This window comes from Piliocolobus tephrosceles, chromosome 1 (assembly GCF_002776525.5).
Source record: "Piliocolobus tephrosceles isolate RC106 chromosome 1, ASM277652v3, whole genome shotgun sequence".
Classification (NCBI taxonomy): domain Eukaryota; kingdom Metazoa; phylum Chordata; class Mammalia; order Primates; family Cercopithecidae; genus Piliocolobus; species Piliocolobus tephrosceles.
The window spans coordinates 97,370,963-97,389,824 of NC_045434.1; the positions used below are offsets into that span (position 1 = coordinate 97,370,963).

The following is an 18,862-nucleotide window of genomic DNA, read 5'->3' on the forward strand; positions in this document are numbered from 1 at the left end:
GTTGTCGCCATGTGTTAGCCAACCATGTGCATGTGAAAGAGGCTGACTTACAAGAATCTGCTCCTGAAAGCCTAGCGAGGCCCAGGGCCAACTTCCACTTTATTCTGGATGTTTTCACTTTTGGGGCATCCTGTTCTGAGTCAAGATTCCTCCTTCTGAACATGGGACTTCCCAGAAGGACCACAGCTCCTCCCGTGCACCCACTCAGCCCGGGAGGTTCTGGATTTTGGTTGTTGAAGGAGTTTACCTGCCTCACCAGAGAAGGATGGCCATGAGGCCCCTGTGGAGTCTGCTTCTCTGGGAAGGTAAGTGGGGCAGGCAGACAGCCGGTCCTTGGAGAGCTGAAGGCCCCTCCCCAGCTGCCTTCGCCAGACATCTGGGCAGGGCTCCCTCAACCCGAGTGAGAACCCAGAAGCTGAGGGTGGGTAGGTGGGTAGGGAAGACTAGAACAAGCTCTTGGGCAACATTTTAAGCTAGGCAGATACAAAGAAATGCAGGGTCCTGGGAGGAAGAAGGTGGCAGCTTGAGGGGTATTCTTATCTGTGAGACATGAGCTGTTTTGTGGCCCAGGGCAATAAAAACGGAGCCAGTGGAAGTCGGCTGTGAGAACGGTGAGGACCCAGCAGTGTCAGCATGCAGAAGCTATACAGAGTTTGAGGAGAGAAGCAGAGGGCAGGGCAGAGCAGGGTTCCCCACAATCAGCAGAGTGTGTTTTCAGCAGCCTGTGGGGGAGCTGAGGTCCCTCCCTGCAGGCCTTTTTAAGGGGAGGCAAGTACTAAGTAGGGATGAGAGAGGCTAAATACGGCCCACGTGGATGTGGGGGTGGCTGATGGTGGTGTGATTTTGGGATGGCTGACACACGGGGTCTCCTCCACACTTGGCCATCCCTCTATCCATCTGATGCCTGAGTTCCCTTCCTTGGTCAACAAGCAGCCAACGTGACATGGGTCAGCACTGCCAGGCCATGGATGAGGGTTTATGGGGTGCGCCAAAGATTAAGATGCCATTGTTTACATCAGAGGCTTATAGGGACTTTGGGTTGCTTTGTCTCTTCTCCCTGCCTGGATTCCTGGCCCTGAGAGCTCCAAAGCCTGCAGATTTCTTCAACATTTCTAAACATGTGCAGGAAATCACACCTCAACCTCAAAAAAGGCCTCGGTCTGTTTGGCTCACAAAATCTTTCAAATCATTGGACATGTGAGACAAAAATAATTTGCCTTTTTTTTTTTTTTTTTTTTTTTTGAGACTGAGTCTTGCTCTGTCGCCCAGGTTGGAGTGCAGTGGTGCATCTTGGCTCACTGTAACCTCTGCCTCCTGGGTTCAAGTGTTTCTCCTGTCTCAGCCTCCCGAGTAGCTGGGATTACGGGTCCCTGACACCACACCCAGCTAATTTTTGTGTTTTTAGTAGAGATGGGGTTTTATCATGTTGACCAGGCTGGTCTCAAACTCCTGACCTCAAGTGATCCGCCATCAGCCTCCCAAAGTGCTGGAATTGCAGGCATGAGCCACCACACCCAGCCCAAAAATAATTTTTCAAATGGCCCTTAATGACAAAAGATCTGTGTGACTGACCTGGTAAAGACCCCTTTGCCAGGGGTTATTTTTCAGTGGTACTGAAGCCTGAGGGGTGGGGGGTGATGTGCAGAAGGCCACACAGCTGATCGTGGCAGCACCAGGAGCAGGTAGAAGCTAGGTCTTGGTTGACATCCAGTGCAATGCTCTTTGTGTGTTACATTCCTACTCTGCATTAACACTGAAGCCTTCTTCAGTGTGAGAGGAGGTTGTTGGGCCTGGAGGACAGTGAGGTGGAGGAGGGACTGGAATTATCATGGCCGACTGAGCAACCATCCAGAACACGGCTCATTGACCAAACCTTCATCACCTCTTATTCTTCCCTACACCCTGTGCCAGTGACAGGCATGGGGTCAGTCCTCAGCAGGGTAGGTGATTTATTCAATACCATTTACTAGGCTTCTCCCACACTCTGTTCCTAAACGGTGGTGGGCACTGGAAGCACAATGATGGGGAGAAAGAGCTCACAGTCTAGTGGGAGACGGTGACTCACAAACAGGCAATAATAATAGAGGGATAAGGGTAGTCAGCATGGTGACCCCAGGCCACTGTGAGAACACAAGAGAGGATATGTAATCTCTCTCAGTTACATTACCTGTGAGGGATAGGGGAGGTCAGAGGAGGCAGTGATGCTACAAGAGTGGGCAGAAATTAGTCAGCAAACGAGTCAGACGGGCATTTCAAGCAGAAGTGTCTCCTATACACCCCTGACTCAAATACAGTCCCCAAAAGCAGCATCTTGCCGTCTTGCCCCCTGTCTGTTTCTCCTCCTGTTCTGGATCACAGAGAATAATATCCAGTGGATCCCAAGGACCTGGGAGCCATCCTTGACTCCTTTTTCTCCTTCACTCCCCAGAGCTAATCTATTACCAAATCCTACTGATTACACCATCTTCATGTTTCTCAATTCCTCCCACTTCTTTCCATCCCAGTTCCTCCCTTCCTCAATTCAAGTTGCCATCACTTCTCCGTTGGACTAACGTGAACAGCCTCAGTCCTGCCCACCTCCAGTGCATTCTCCACATCTCTGCTGGAGTGATCTTTCTAACCATGCATCTAATCCTGTTACGCTCCTGCTTAAAAACCCACCTGAGAACCCCCACTGCTCTACAGATAAAGCTCAAACTCCAGTATTGCTTTCAAGGCCCTACATGATCTGACTCCCATCTGACTCTGCAGTGTAATTTCCTACTCCTCACACAGAAAACTACTCTCAGTTCCCCACGGCACCAACTCTCCCCCTCCAGGCCTTTGTCAGTACTGTGCCCTCTGCCGGTGACACTTCCCTATCCTGCTCCAAGCCGCCCTCCGCTTGGCCTGGCTGATTCCCATTCCTCTTCAAGGCTCAGCTTAACAATTTGTTTTCTGAGCCCATCAAGGCTGGGTGAGGTCCCCTGTCACCCTACCTGTGTTCTCCCAGGGCATCCCATTTTTCCCTTCATGGTATTTAACAGAATTCATTTTAATTGCTTTCTTGAATGTCTGGCTTCCTCTGTAAGCTCCATGAATGCAGACACTGGGGTTATCTTCCATATGTTTTATCCCCGGTACCTGGCACAGTGTACCCTCAACTTGAGTGGAGGGAGTGTCAGTGGAGGGGCCCCAGTTCACCCCATAGCAGCTCAGATGCATGCAAAAGAAGGATGAGGAGCGTGGGGCAGGCAGAGTGACCAGGGGCTCTGTTCTTTCAGCCCTACTTCCCATTACAGTTACTGGTGCCCAAGTGCTGAGCAAAGTCGGGGGCTCGGTGCTGCTGGTGGCAGCACGCCCTCCCGGCTTCCAAGTCCGTGAGGCTATCTGGCGATCTCTCTGGCCTTCAGAGGAGCTCCTGGCCACATTTTTCCGAGGCTCCCTGGAGACTCTGTACCACTCCCGCTTCCTGGGCCGAGCCCAGCTACACAGCAACCTCAGCCTGGAGCTCGGGCCACTGGAGTCTGGAGACAGCGGCAACTTCTCTGTGTTGATGGTGGACACAAGGGGCAAGACCTGGACCCAGACCCTCCAGCTAAAAGTGTACGGTGAGTGTGTCTGACACTGGCTGCTTGACCCTCTTCTCCCACAAAGCACCAGACAAGCATCCTAAGTCATAGCAGCCAGGGAGAGCTGGGTTCCAGAAAGCTCTGGTCTCTGACCATGTTGCTGACTCAGGGAACAGCTGCTCCCTGGTAGTCACGTCTAAGAAAATTCCTCCTGGCTGCAGCAGCCAGGCTTTGCCGTTTCACAGTGCTTGCCTGAACTCTAGCTCAGTCTTTTCTTAGCTCAGTGGCCTTAGACACAATGCTTAGCCTCCCTGGCCTTCACCTTTCTCCTTTGTAAATGGGCATTGTAATACTACCACGTAGAGTACCCACAGGGTGAAATGCAGTGGGATTTGCAGTGGCATCCAGGACAGAGCCTGGCCTGTGCTTCCTCAGTTCTAAAGGATCGTCATAGACTATAAGATGTGCCACTAGTCTATGTACCACTATAAAGGAAAAAAAAATGATGTTACATACTAAACTATGACATAATGGATTTATTTAAAAATCAAATTATAATGAAACTATGACTAAAAGTATAGAATTTACACATTTCTTAAAAGCGCTTCTTAGAAAGATTTTAACTATATATGATTCATGGGTTCTCTCAGTCATTCATCATTGCAAAACAAACCATCCCAAAACTTACTGACTGAAAACAACGACGATGTTTACTTCTCATAATTCTGTGGGTTGGCAGGCCCAGCTGGGTGCAACTTCTGCTTCACATGGGTCTGCAGAGCCCTTCGCACAGTTACGTTCAGCACCTCAGTTGGCTGCATGGACTGGGGGCTGGGTGGACCTTGTTTCCAAACAACTCCACCTCCACCTCCACCACAGCCACCTCCACCACCTTCATCATTTGTCTTCTGGTCAAGAAAAAGGGGCTTTCAGCTCTCATTTATCTACCTAATGGGTTAGAAAAGAGGCATAGGTGACCCTAAATCACTGTTTCAGTAAAACTTTAGAAATTTAGATAGAGTGGAAGAGGGGGGAGTCCAGCTTTAAGAATGGAAAGCAGAGGTAGCAGCTTGGAAGAGGGTAGTCATGAGGGAGATAAAGGCTGTAAGCAAATTGGGGAGGTGTCTTGAATTCCCGCGGGCCAGCTAACTGGCTGTCCTTGGGCGAGCCATGCAGGGTGCCAATGCAGTTGCAGGTGTCTTTCTGGATGCACACAGCCCTGAGCCTCATCTTGGCAAGCAGAGTACTGGCTGTATTTCAGCACCCCCACCCCCTGCCACCTGTTACCCTGTGACCCCCTTAGCCCAATGTCCTTGTGCAGTGAATAACCTACCCTACCATACAGTCAGCCCCTGGAGCCCCTCCTCCGGTCTAAGTCTCAGCTGCCGCACATGTGAAATGAGAACATTGAATGTGATAATACATGCAGCACCCACACCACTAAGCTCTAAAATGCCTTGTTCTCAGCATCTGAATTACAGATTTTAAGGAAATTGCTGTTTTATTGCTTCCAAATACATAGCGTGATTAGAACTAATTGCACGAAGCTGCCAAGCAGCCATCCTTAGGAGCTCTGCTTTGACAATAGATAAGAATGATTTGAATTAGCAGATCAGTTACTAGAAATGTCAATGGGTGTTTCTACTGTGCTTGATCGTGTTTGGAAGCAGCTTGTCCTCTTAAGTGATGTAAATATCCCCCCTGTAATCTTTGTTTATACTATTAGTGTGCCCAGCAAATCATTTCTCTTTCATATCACAAATCCCACCAGACTGAACTGGCATTAACGAGGTTTTTCTCTGCTTGACTTTGGAATGCTGTCAGAGACTGAGCTCTCCCGTTGTTACCAGAATGCTCTCCCACTGGCCTCATTTCCGCTGAGACTCAGGATTTACTCATCAACCTGTATAGGAAGGGGGATCCGTGGCCTAGGACACCAGGATATCGGTTTGTTCAGTGACCAGGTATCGAGCGCCCACTATTTGCCAGCACTAGACAGCTAAGGTTACTGAGCTAATAAGACAGAGACCTCACCTCTGGGCCCCTCCTTCACAGCATTTTGCACCCTCATAATTATTTTATTAATTATTCATAATCATTTGTCAGTATTTGTCTTTCTCACCAAACTGTAAGCTCCAGAAGGCTAGGAATGTGTTTGTTTTCTTGCCTGACTTAATAAATGCTTGTCATCTCTTGTTGACTGACTGACATATTGTGAGATAAATACTACAGAAAGAGATAGAGTGCTTGGAGAGCTCAGAGCCATGCCTGGGAAGGCTTCACAGTCAAGGCATTAAGCAATGTGTTCAAACCGGGCCTTGAAGGATGGGTAGGAGTTTTCTGGGAGGACAAGAAGGGAAAGGCATCTATGTGCACAGATGAACCATGTGAAAGCATGAAAGGTATTTAAGAGCATGACATATTTGGGAAAACTGCAAATTAATTAGGATGAGCAGGGAGAAGCAGCAGGAGGTACAGCTGGAGAGATGGGCATGAATCATTTCCCGAAAGGTTTTGAATATCAAGCTAAGGAATTCAGCTTCTGTCCTGTGGGCAGTGGAAAGCCAGACAAGATTTTGGAACAAGAGAGGCCTAGTCAGAGGTGGCATCTAACCCTGGGTGCATCCCAGAGCCAGAGATATGGGCCCTGCCCAGCATCCCTGGGACCCATACCTGTTGTACTTTTCTTTCCCAGATGCAGTGCCCAGGCCCGTGGTACAAGTGTTCATTGCTGTAGGAGGGGATGCTCAGCCCCCCAAAACCTGCCAGGTTTTCTTGTCCTGTTGGGCCCCCAACATCAGTGAAATAACCTATAGCTGGCGACGGGAGACAACCATGGACTTTGGTATGGAACCACACAGCCTCTTCACAGACGGACAGGTGCTGAGCGTATCCCTGGGACCAGGAGATAGAGGTGTGGCCTATTCCTGCATTGTCTCCAACCCTGTCAGCTGGGACTTGGCCACAGTCACGCCCTGGGACAGCTGCCATCATGAAGCAGGTATGGCAAGGGTCAGCAGTCAATGGTTGAGGGCTTATGAAGCATCAAGTCCACCTCTGACCCCACCCCTCCATGTTCAGCACCAGGGAAGGCCTCCTACAAAGATGTGCTGCTGGTGGCAGTGCCTGTCTCGCTGCTCCTGATGCTGGTTACTCTATTCTCCGCCTGGCACTGGGGCCCCTGCTCAGGTAGGAATCCTGCAGGTGCAGGAGGTAGGTGGAGGAGGTGGAGTTCCTGGCGGGGAGGGGGTCTTGGACCTCCTTCTATTTAGGCTTCAGATGGTCTGCCCCTTCTTACCTCTCCCACCTCATCTCTTGGCCTTCTCTAGCTCATATCTTGGTTTCCAACCAGACTCAACTACTTGAAGTTTCTTTTGCGGTTCTCCAAATGAACTGTTCCCTCACATCCATCTGCAGATCTTTGTACATAATATTCCCTCTGCCTGGAACACACTTTCCATGATTTCCCACCCAGCCTCCCCCCTTCGTGTGGCTAACTCATACTCAGTCTTCAAGGTGTGCTTGCTCCAGAAAGCCTTCCCTGACCTCCCCCTACACTCAGGCTGATTAATGTCTTTTCTTTAATCTCCATTGCTTGCCCCAATCAGAGAACTACTTACATTTACTTCCCCACTGAATTCTGAGCCCTTAAAAGGAGGATACTGGGTCACCACTGGGCATGTCAGTGGTTCCTAGAACACGAGAGTTCCTGAAACATCGCTGGCATCAACAAACATTGTTGAGTGGGAGTCTAGACGACTTCCAACCCCTTCTTGCCTGAGATTTCTACAAAATGTCTCCTTAAGAGAAGCTACTCCCTGGCCAGTGGCTGATAGGGCTGCCTTCTTGAGAAGAGGAAGGAAGAGGAAACTCCAAGATCAGACAAGGTTCTAAGCTTTATATCCAACTCAGTCCCTTCCTCTGCCCCAGGATGCCCTGCCCCTGAAAGAACTACCCGACTGACCAGGGCTCCGTGGCCATTTCCATCCCAGGCTGTCGGAGCTGGCTTGTCCCAAGGTGGAGAAAGGGGGTCAGCAAGGAGGAGGCACTGAGGCCTCATTATGATGGGTGTGTCCTAGAAGGCAGGGTCTGGGTCCAGCCTGTAAGCACGGGGACAGGCAGTGCTGATTCCTGTTCATTCTCTCCAGCAGGGAGGAGGGCAAGAGGGATCAGCTGAGGCTGCACTCCATCTGAAAGCCCCATCTGCTGTGGGAGGGTGTGGCCCTGGCCCCTGCCCCAAGAGTCCCCAGGATTTGTGATAAGAAAATGGAAGCCAGGAATGAGCAGGGAAAAAAAATAGCTTTATTGAGATATAATTCACATAGCATACAAGTCACCTATTTAAAGTATACAATTCAATGCCTTTCAGTGTATTCGCAGAGTTGCGCATCCATCCCCACAACCAATTTTAAAACAGTTCCATTACCTCCCCCAAAACCCCATAACCCCTTAGCCATCACCTCCCAATTCCCCCATTCCTCCCACAGCACTAATCTACTTTCTGCCTCTATGCTTTTGTCTTTCCTGGACATTTCATATAAATAGAACTATACGCTATGTGGCCCTTTGGCCAGGTTTTTTTCGCCTAGTGTCATGTCCTCAAGGCTCGTAAAATAGCATCTTTGGCCGCTGAGAAGGGACCCAACCACCTAGGAGAGTAGAAAGCTACACGCAGGCAGTCCAGAAGCTGGTTCTGGCTCTGCCTCATGGCTTCTGTCCAGTTATTTAACTTTCCATACCTTCTGCAATTAAATGTACGGCATACTTGCAGGCCAAGGTTAGACATTAGGAAGAATTTCCTATTCTTGAAGAGTCTCCCTTTCCAGGGTGTTGGAAGACCAGGAGAAATGTTCCTTTCCCTAAGGTGACCTTGGGCTAACACACTGAGGATTCAGAGGCCCGCGGGCAGGCCAAGGATGCCAAGACTCCAAACATTGGAGGGGTAACTTTCTTTCTGATATTCTTACCAGGGAAAAAGAAAAAGGATGTCCGTGCTGACAGGGTGGGTCCAGAGACAGAGAACCCCCTTGTGCAGGATCTGCCATAAAGGACAATATGAACTGATGCCTGGACCATCAGTAACAGGCACGCGATGCTCAGGGACATAACTGGTGCCTGGAAATCACCATGGTCCTCATACCTCCCACGGGAATCCTGTCCTGCTTCGAAGGAGCAGCCTGGGCAGCCATCACACCACGAGGACAGAAAGCACCAGCACGTTTCGCACCTCCCCCTTCTCTCTCCCATCTTCCCATATCCTGGCTCTTCTCTGGGCAAGATGAGCCAAGCAGAACATTCCCTCCAGGACACTGGAAGTTCTCCAGGATCCAGATCCATGGGGACATTAATAGTTCAAGGCATTCCCTCCCCCACCACTATTCATAAAGTATTAACCAACTGGCACCAAAGAATTGCCTCCAGCCTGAGTCTTAGGCTCGAAAATATATTAGATATTTGAACTAATAGAGGAACTCTGAGTCACCCATGCCAGCATCAGCTTCAGCCCCAGACCCTGCAGTTTGAGATTCTGATGCTTCCTGATGGCCAAAGCATTCCTATAAGAAAAGGTCTAGACACAGGTGAAAGTGAGAGGTGGGGGACAGGCGTTTCTCTTTCTGGCCTAAGGACTTTCAGGTAATCAGAGTTCATGGCCCCTCCGAGGTAAATTGCAGTTGTAGACACCAAGGATGGTTGACGACCCATAGTTGAAATGGGCACCGTTTTACAGGAAACACCATATTAATAGACATCCTTACCATCTCCCTCCACTCTCGCGCCTCCTGCAGGACCTGGGAGTGAGGGTGGAGAGTCTTTCCTCACGCTCTAGCACAGTGACCAGGAAAGAAATATTGAATTTGCCCCAGCCAACAGGACGTTCTTGCACAACTTCAAGAAAAGCAGCTCAGCTCAGGATGAGTCTTCTTGCCTGAAACTGAGAGAGTGAAGAGCTATAAAACACTATGCAGAAGGAACATTATGGACAGAAGGGGTATGAGGCACTCTAGAATCTGCCACATTCACCTTCAATGCAAATGCAGACCTACCTTAGTTCAAGGGGAGGGGACAAAGACCCCACCACCCAACAGGAGGACTGTAGAGGTCACTCGGACTCCATTGAACTTTTTATTGTGGCCATCTTAGGAAAATACGTTCTGCCCCTGAGTGATTCTGTCTAGAAAAGCTCTGGAGTATTGATTGCTACTGGAAAAACATTGATGAGCTAAACTTACCCTTGGGGATTATTAGCCGTTAAGGTTCACAGTTTCTCTCACCCAGGTGTAACTGGATTTTTTTTGGAGCCTCACTCAAGTCTTGATAACAAAGAGGAAGGAGGTATTGAAGAAACAGGGGTGGGTTTGAAGTACTGTTTTCCCAGGGTGACTTCACTCTCCCCACCTAGGATGTCAGTCCTGTCCAAGGACCTTCCCTCTTCTCCCCAGTTCCCAGGCAATCACTTTACCTTGGACACAGGATCAGCACAGCTGGCCTCCGGATCCACATCACCACTCCTCCACTCGATTGTTCCCAGATCCTCCGTGCCTGCTCAGAGGTTCCCTGCTGGTAACCTGGCTTTATCAAAATCTCATCCCTTTCCCACATGCACTTCTCTCCTATCACCTTCCCCCAAGATTACCTGAACAGGGTCCATGGCCACTCAACCTGTCAGCTTGTGCTGTCCCCACCTGCCACCTACAGTAATGCCATATGCCTGGTCACTGAATCATGCAAAACTGGCCTCAGCCCCTGAAAATGAGTGAAAAGGAAAGCCCAGGATCTGACAAGGAGCCCTCATGGGTTTCTGGGGAAAAATACAGCACTCCCCACCTTTCTTCTGTTCATCTCCAGGGCCCCACCTCCGATCAAAGCAGCTCTGGATGAGATGGGACCCGCAGCTCTCCCTCCATAAGGTGACTCTTAGCAACCTCATTTCCACAGTGGTTTGTAGTGTGGTGCACCACGGCCTTGCTGAGCAGATCCACACTGCTCAAATAAAGTTCCCATCCTCAATGACTCACTTGTCAACTAGTGGACTAATGAACTCTCTGCCAAAAAAACACGAAGTGCTTCCGTGAGACCAATTTTGTGCTAATAAACGTTGAGACTGATGCTTAAAAAGTCACACCACAACAAATATTGATTGAGGGTGCTGCATGTGCTGAGTATATTTCTTGGTACTTGGGAATCAGTAGTGAAGCAAAACCCTTGCCTTTGAGAGTTTATGTTCTAGATAATATAAATAAACAAGTAAGCATACATCAGATGTTGTTAGTTTCTGTTAAGAAAGATAAGGCAGAGTAAAGGGCTACAGAACAATGTGTTGGGGAGACAGGGTCTGTCTTAGATAAAGCAATCAATGACAGCTTCAGTGGGGTGCCATTTGAACAGAGGCCCAGTGAAGTGGAGGAGTGAGTGTGCAGTGGCAGAGTGTTCCAGACAAAGAGACCAGAAAATGCAAAGGCCCTAAAGTGACAGCATGGTTGGTGTTTGCAAAGAAGAGAGTGGAGGCCAGAGGGGCTGGATCCAAACAAGGGAGAGAGAGAAGGACAAGAGTCCAGAGAGACGGCCCGGGGCCGCATCATATGGGACTTTGTGAGAATGCCCCTTTGTTGGAGTTACAATGACAGAAAGAACCCTCAAGAGTCCAGAGATCAGACTCCTCCCAGAACACCCTCTACTTCATTGCTCCAGGATGCTTGTGGTCCGGCCAGAGCCCTCTCCAGATCTTCTTTTGCTTTTTCTTGTTTTCATTTTATTTTCCTTGAGCAGTAGTTTTTGCATCTGTTCTCCTGTACAAAAGACAAATACAAGAGCTGCTAGGGCAAAGGACTCATGAGACATGATATCAGAGAGAATGGGAAAGGGGCATAGCAAAAGAAAAGGGTTAGAGAGGACATTTTTCTCATCAATGGAGACATGAACATTCAGTGCCTCATTTTTTAAAAAACTGCTGTATGAGCTGAGATTGTGCCACTGCACTTCAGCCTGGGTAACAGAGCGAGACTCCGTCTCAATTTAAAAAAAAAAAAAAAAAAAAAAAGGCTGCTGCAAACATTAATGACACCTGTAGCAAATCTTCCTTCCATGTGTATTAAGAACTAGCACCTGTTCAGTTAATCACTCTTGGTTACTTACTGATCTTCAGAGGAAGCACCGTCTCCTTCCAGATTTGGCTCCATGGCTACTTGCATCTGTTCTGCATACAGCCTGAAGGAAGGGCCTCTAAAATGGCAATAACTATTGCTAGATCTAGGAAAGTTGTAGTGGCTGCCTCCCCTTGGGCTGCGCCTTAGTCAACATTATCTGCCAGGAGGGGCAGGCTGAGTGCACGGGCAAGTAGTGGGGAGACTCCCACAGCGTGACCAGCCCGGGTCCAGGTCTCAAAGCCACATTTCCACGCAGACACTGAAAAACTGCAGTGTCCCGAAGAGAATGACCAGAATGGTGAAAAGTCTAAAAACCTTACCATATGAGAAATGATTACAGAAACTGGTTATGTTGAGCCTAGAACAAAACACTCACGGGAGCATAGGTTCTCAAATATTTGAAGGCTTATCACATAAGCCCAGACTGTGTAACTGGGGCCAATGGAGCATATCACTAAAAGGCAGATATTGACTCATATGAATAATAGGATCTTAAAGCTGGAAGGAAATCTGTGGTTACTCAGTTCAAGTTTTTTTATTTCTTATATGGAAACCAAAATCCAAAGAGAATGTTACTCTTCTGAAATTACATAATTAGTGGCACAGTCAGAATTACCTTTCGATTATCTGAATCAGTCCAGTCCCTTCCACTGCACTAGATTACCAAGGAAGAATGTTCTGACAAGTAGGAAAATCCAAATATGAAGTAAATGGTTTCAACGAATCTGCTTAAGCAGAAACCATCTCAGAGCAATACTGTAGACTGGAGACTTATAATAATGAATTATAAATGAAAGAAAGAATGAGCAGGCACTGTGGTGTACACCTGTAGTCCCAACTACTAAGGAGGCTAAGGTGGGAGGATCACTCAAGGCCAGAAGTTCAAGACCAGTCTGGGCAGCACAGTGAGACCCCATCTCTAAAAGAAATAAATAATTAAAATTAAGAAATAAAAAGAATGAATGAATGAATAAAGAGATGGTCAAAAGAGGCCAATGAAAGGATTCTGCTAGGGTGTCAGAAAAAAAGCCATGCTTTCTCTAAAGACAATTTATTCTAGCTTCCCTTCTTGTGCCTTTTTTATAGTATGTTGCTTTGGGGAGGTATCAGAATTGAAAAGAGACTGATAGAAAGTAATAATCCCATTAACAGGAAAAAAACCAGCAAATCAGTCAAATAGGTGAATATAACACATATAGTCATTAAACATTTTATGTTCTTTAGGAAATTTAAAAATAATGGGAAAACACTTATATCAGTCAAGTTTCTTTGGAGGCAAGCAATAGAAACCAACTCTGGTTTTAACTAAAATAAAAGAGGAAATGTATTAGAAAGTTGTGAGTAACTTAGAGAACCAAGGAAAATGTTGACCAAGACTCAGAAAAGACAAAGCCCGGTAGCCTTGAGGATGCAGGCCTCAGGGCCTCCGAAAATAGTTCTGTTCTATCTTCCCCAGTTGCTCACTGAAGATTCAACTCCCCACCAATGGAGCCTGATTGGCCTATTTGAGGCCAAGGGCCCTCCTTTTTGATGGGGTGGGGAGGAGCTGTAGGACCTCGCCAAAAGCATCAACTGGGTTAACAAAATAAAGTACAAAACAAAGCTTGAACAGGTATCTGTAGAACAGGAAATGCACCCATCTGTTCATTCAATAAGCACTTACTATGCACCTACTATGTGTCAGCACCAACTGGGATACGGGAATTACTAAATAGTAGCACCACAAGCCCTGCCCTCAAAGAGCTCACAGACTGGTAAGAAAGCAGTATGTCAACAAAGGATTCCAGTGAGTTCACAGGGACACAGCCCCTAACATGAGCTCAAAGGCACCTCCTGGCCTGTAAGACCTCAGTCCCCAAAGACAGCCAGTCAGAGTCCCAGGGGAAATGGTAAAAGGAGAAAGCATTGCCTGGGAATAAAACTTCAGCTGGCAGGAACAGAAGATGGCATGGTATGGTAGTGTCCTGGGGCAGGCCTTCCCACAGCAGCATCACACTTTTGTTTAACTGTGTTGCCTGAACACCAGGACATCTCATGCTGGTAGCTTGTCTTCAGATTTCCCTTGAGATCGTGTAGAAAAGGGAGAGCCGCTCACAAGGGCTGGGGGCTGGTTCCATTCTCCTGGTGGTGGTTGGGTGGTCCTGGCTGGGACACCTGGATTGAGATGCTGATGCTGATGCTGTCCTGTCTGCCAGCCCACCCTGTTGGTCTTCAAGCCTGTACCCACTGGCTGGGCCTGCTTAGCCTCCTCAAGAGTCTTCCAAAGTCAGGTAAAGTAATTTGAACTCAGCCTAACCAGACAGAAAATGAAGAGGTCAGACAGAGCTCTGTCTGCTGGCTGACCCCCTCAACCATATGCCCACCTTCAGTTGGCTTAACCGCAGGAGCTCAGAGTTCCAGCATACTCACTGCTGTCCCGCTCCCAGGCCAGGGAGCCACTACCCCCGTTCCCACCCCCCAGCAAAGCAGATACAACCAGTTGGTAGCCTGGACCTCTCTCTTCCCTGCTCAAAAATACCTTGGGATCCCTCCTGCCCCTCACTGATAAAAACCTGACAGCCTAATAGTCCCAGAAAATCCCTCACAATCCCCCACACACAGCCAGGGTGCTGGATCCCTCCTGAGCACTGAGCACAGATCCCCACACGTAGGGGTGCCTCCGCATGAGGACGTGAGAGGCAGAGGGCAGAAGGACTGACCGCAGGCCTGGTCACTCCCAGGAGAAGGACAAGAAGTACAGGGGAAGGCCTGAGGCTCTTGGCTTACTTGTTGTTCTGAGGCCTGGACAGTCAGGAGAAGGTAGAGCTCTCATTCGTGCACTCATCTGAGGGAAGCCTACACCAGAGGCCGGAGTCACCAGCCAGCGCCTCAGCCAGCTCCAGCCAGCTGCTAATGGAGTGTTTATTCTTCTGTAGGCTGCGTCTAGAAAGGACAAGCCTAACAGGATGCCTGTCGGTCCATTCCCTATCCAATTACCCCAGGAAGCCACGAGCACAGACAATATCACCCCTACAGCAAGGCAAGAAGGCTGCTGCCCTGGCCTGTACTGCAGAAGGGCAGCTCTGGCTCTCCTCCACAGGCAAGGAGACAACGGTGCTTTCACCTATAGCTCCCTCTCCCCCTTTTAAATCACATTTCAGAAATACAGATGGGAATTCTGAAGATGGGCTAAAATGCCTACGTGCACCCTGAGTCTGAGGGTAGCTGAGGGGCAGTTTATGGACAAGGTGTGGAGGAAGCTCGGGATGTGCACAGCTGTGAGCACAAGGCTTTTCGCAGTGTGGGCTGGAGCTGCAGGTGAGAAGAGAAAGGATCTGATTTAAGGCCTGGGCAAGGGAGCCAGTTCTTCCTATGCTGGGAGTTCTGGTATGAAACCCCAAAGAGTCCAAGATTTCTGAATCCAAACCTAGCCTTCCAAGGCATTGTGAAGGTATGTTTGTCAAGCTAGGAGGGTAGAACATATTTTACGTAATAATGTGTTAACTCAACTTATAATTACAAATGTTATGGGTGAGCCTCAATATGGGGACCCCTCCCCCTGGACTTTTTCCATCATAATTCCCTCCCACCCCCTGAACCTGACACCTGCCCCATGACGAAGAGGAAAACCCCAGCTCTCACTGCAGCTCAAAATGAGCACAGCAATGTGGGTCTAGAATCACACTCCGGACAGCGGGCTCTGATTTCCTGGAGGACTGATTCACAGGTCCATGGCACTCATTCTCTCAGCACGTCTTTAGTGGGTACACACTCCATGCCAGACACACTAGGAATAGAGCTGTGGGCACCACAGGCGAGTCCCTGCATTCATGAAGCTTGTCTACTAGTAAGGCAGAGACAGACACTGTACAAATGTACACAAATGTTTAATTAAAACTGTGCTAATCTCTATAGAAAAAAATAGCTGAAAACCAAGAGCCAGAATAACAAGGGAGCAAAATATAGCTGGTGGGTGGACAGAGGGAAGGGCCTCCCTGAGGAAGGACAGTCAAGCTGAGACCAGTGGGGAGAGGAGGAGTCAGCAAAGCAAAGAGTGGGGGAGCTGCCATGCTGGGAATGAGCATCCACAAAAGCCCTTCTAGAAAGATCTCTGCCCTTGTAAGCATCTGTGGGAAAGTCCCCAGGGACAGAGGGCAATGAGCAGGAGGGACTCTGGGAGGAGAGGACGGCAGAGGTCAGATTATGTAGGGTCTGATAGGACATGGAGAAATTTAAAAGTTAATTATAAATGTAAAAGCCAGCCACTGAAGAGCTTTAAAACAGGAAATGACACAATAAGACTCGCATTTTAAAAGATCATGCTGGCAGCTGCGTGGAGAATGGATTGAAGGTTCCGAGAGTGAAGGCAGGAAAATGAAGTTATTGCAGGAATCCTAGGAATGAAGGTGGGGAGAGAAAGGGAGAGAAGTGGGTGACTTCAGTGCATATTTAGGAGTTGGAATAGAATAGACAAGACTTAGTGTCCTTGGTTGAGGGAGGGGTCAAGGATGACACTGAGGTCTCTGACATGAGTAAACAGGCAGATGAAGGTGCCATTTACCAAACCTGGAAATACAGAGTTAGTTTTGGCTGGGCACAGTGGCTTGCGCCTGTAATCCCAGCACTTTGGGAGGCCGAGGCGGGTGTATAACCTGAGGTCAGGAGTTTGAGACCAGCCTGACCAATCTGCAGAAACCCCATCTCTAGTAAAAATACAAAATTAGCCAGGCATGGTGGCGCATGGTGGCTACTTGGGAAGCTGAAGCAGGAGAATCACTTGAACCCAGGAGGTGGAGGTTGATCTTGAGCCAAGATCATGCCATTGCACTCCAGCCTGGGCAACAAGAGCGAAACTCTGTCTCAAAAAAAAAGAAAAAGGGTTAGTTTTAGGGTGAAGTCAGAAGTTAATTGGTCCTTAATTATCAGGGAAGAGGGGCTTTAAAAGAAACAGATTCTTAGAGGCTGAGCAATATATTGGGTTGAATCATATGAAAATTGTCATTTTTGTAAGTTTTAAAATAGTCAAATACAGGTAATTTCATACGATTCGATCTAATAATGGAAATGTAAGATGACTTGAGGAAGAAAAGTCATCTCTTCTGCTGCTCTGACTCCACCTCCTATAAGGACAACTGGAACATTCCTATATCCTAGTAGATGTTGGCAGAGCTCCTTCAACATGAACCTGGGCATGGAGGGACTACAAGACAAGAGGACCTCCCACAGCACTCTCAGTCCACACTGGTCGGGGGCCATGGTGTCCTGGTCAGCTTCTCTACCACCTGGACTGAATCCTGCCTGCCCAGCTCCAGAAAGTCCTGAAACATTCAGGAACCAAGGTTCAGAATGGTAGGGAGTGATGGAACTGCCTCAGTAGCCAAGGAGAACTGTCCTTGACCTCCACCCTTCTGAATCCAACCCACCTCATGCCTTGTCCTGCAGCATTCACAGCCCCATATAGATTGTGGAGGTGGAGCCCCTGATGCTGTCTGAGGAGCCTTTCCAAGCAACAGGGGCAGTGACTTGGCCAGGCGGGCATGGTCAGACACAGAAGGGCAGTGCATCAGTCACTCCAAAGTTGCTGGCTTCATAGATACCATGATTGTCCCTCAGCCCACCCCTGCTGGGGAGCACAGCAGCTGGAAGACTTCCTTCCCTTTCAGCCAACCTGAGACCTCAGAGACCTTAAGATGGAGATGACTCAGCTATTGGCAGCCCCAATTCAGCACCCCCGATTCCAGACAGACTAGGCTCTTGTCTGTCCCCTGCCCCTGACATACTCACGCACTCTGCCCCTTTAACCAGGCTTTTCCCCCTGCCTCCCAACTGAGAATATCCTTCTTTATCCATCTTGGTCTCCAACCAACACTTCCAGGCCCAGCCCCAGGCACTCCTCCTCTCAGAAGCCTTTCCCTCAAGTGGTCTCTTAGCATCAACTCTCCCAGCTTTGCATGAGCCTGAATCAACAGTTGTGTGCATTGTTCTTTAATTTTTCTAAATGAGATTAATCATCTCACTTGGAAGGCTCCATGTTCCTAGACAGATCAGGTTTAACACCCAGTCCTACCGGTGACACTCAGTAAGCACATCACCAAAACACACTTTGTAACGAGGTGGTTAACTCAAGGTTGGGGAACATGCAGGTGGACAAAATGGGCATTCTGCAGATATCCCCTCCACTGAGGAAGGCGAAACTCTCAGGCCAAGAGATTCCATGTCTGCATCTCCCCTTCCAGGCAGTATAATCAGTCGGCTGGGTTCAGACAAACTTCTACACCTCTTAGGGACCTCTTGGCCACACAGGAGGAGATAGGCCGCTCCTTACTAAAGTCTCACCTCCTGGGGATGGGGCTTAGCTCTTCCTGCTGCAGTTGGTCTGTCTCCTCCATCCCTTTTCTTTCTTGGAAACAATATTTATTGAGCGTATGCCATATGCCTGGCACTTTTTAGGAGCTTAAGTACATTAGCGAATAAAACAGACAAAGATCCCTACCTTGTGTCCCTCCTTGTGGAACTTACAGAAAGGTGGGGACAAGTCAATTAGCAATCATCGTAACAAATAAATGTTATAGCATGTTGGAGGAGGATAAGTGCTACAGATTAAAGGAAAAAAAGCAGAGTAGGAGGTGGGTAAGTGTGATGAGGAGCGCAGGCAGGAGGGTACTGCAATCTTAAACAAGGTGGCCATGGTAGGCCCTACTGAGAGGGAGAAAACTGAGCAAAGATTTGAAGGAGGTGAGAATTAAGCCATTGGTAAATCCGGAGGAGAGCCATTCTGGGCAAAAAGAACAGCCAGAACAAGGACCCTAAGGTGTTCAAGAAACAATGAGGTGCCAGTGATGCTCCGGGGAGAGAGCCAGGAAGAAGAATGATAGATTAGATCAGAGAAGTGACATGGATGGCCTGGAGCACTAGTGTAAGGAATTTGATCTTGGGAAGTCATTTCAGGGGTTTGAGCAGAAGAATGATTTAACTATCCCTCTGGCTTCTCTGCTGAGAATGAACTGAAGGTGGGAGGGAGGAAACAGGGAAATCAGTCAGGATGCTGCTGCTATAACCCAGGCAAGAGATGAGGGTGGCTGTGAGCTGGGAGGTAACAGGAGAGAAGGGTTTGCTTCTAGATTTGCAGTAAAGGCAAAGCCGATAGATACAATCATGGTATCTATGAAGCCAGCAACTTTGGAGTGA

At 48.5% G+C, this 18,862-nt stretch overlaps 2 protein-coding genes across 5 annotated transcripts in view; one reads left to right on the forward strand and one right to left on the reverse strand.

The window, feature by feature from the left end:
- SLAMF8 (SLAM family member 8) lies at positions 1-10,805 on the forward strand. 4 transcript variants are annotated; one of them, XM_026457033.1, is made up of 5 exons: positions 1-305; positions 3,282-3,590; positions 6,247-6,552; positions 6,633-6,740; positions 8,522-9,019. In XM_026457033.1, exons 1-5 carry the CDS (start codon positions 266-268, stop codon positions 8,596-8,598), a joined length of 840 nt encoding a protein of 279 aa, XP_026312818.1. In that variant the 5' UTR covers positions 1-265; the 3' UTR covers positions 8,599-9,019. The 4 variants fall into 4 exon arrangements, with proteins under 4 accessions (XP_026312818.1, XP_023069974.1, XP_026312819.1 ...); XM_026457034.1 differs by having other exon boundaries at positions 3-305; positions 3,393-3,590; XM_023214205.2 differs by having other exon boundaries at positions 4-305; positions 3,264-3,590; positions 8,522-10,805.
- Positions 10,692-18,862, reverse strand: part of VSIG8 (V-set and immunoglobulin domain containing 8) — a 25,226-nt gene continuing 17,055 nt past the window's right edge. The window contains exon 8 of the mRNA XM_023214200.2: positions 10,692-11,338. The gene's annotated coding sequence lies outside the window, so the exon portion shown is untranslated. The remainder of the gene's footprint in view (positions 11,339-18,862) is intronic.

Bases quoted from the DNA above. Each gene is read 5' to 3' on its own strand.
- SLAMF8 (XM_023214205.2), top strand. From the start codon at position 266: ATGGCCATGAGGCCCCTGTGGAGTCTGCTTCTCTGGGAAG. The intron at 6,553-6,632 runs GTATGGCAAGGG...CTCCATGTTCAG, and splicing joins CAGCTGCCATCATGAAGCAG to CACCAGGGAAGGCCTCCTAC. The intron at 6,741-8,521 runs GTAGGAATCCTG...TATTCTTACCAG, and splicing joins GCACTGGGGCCCCTGCTCAG to GGAAAAAGAAAAAGGATGTC.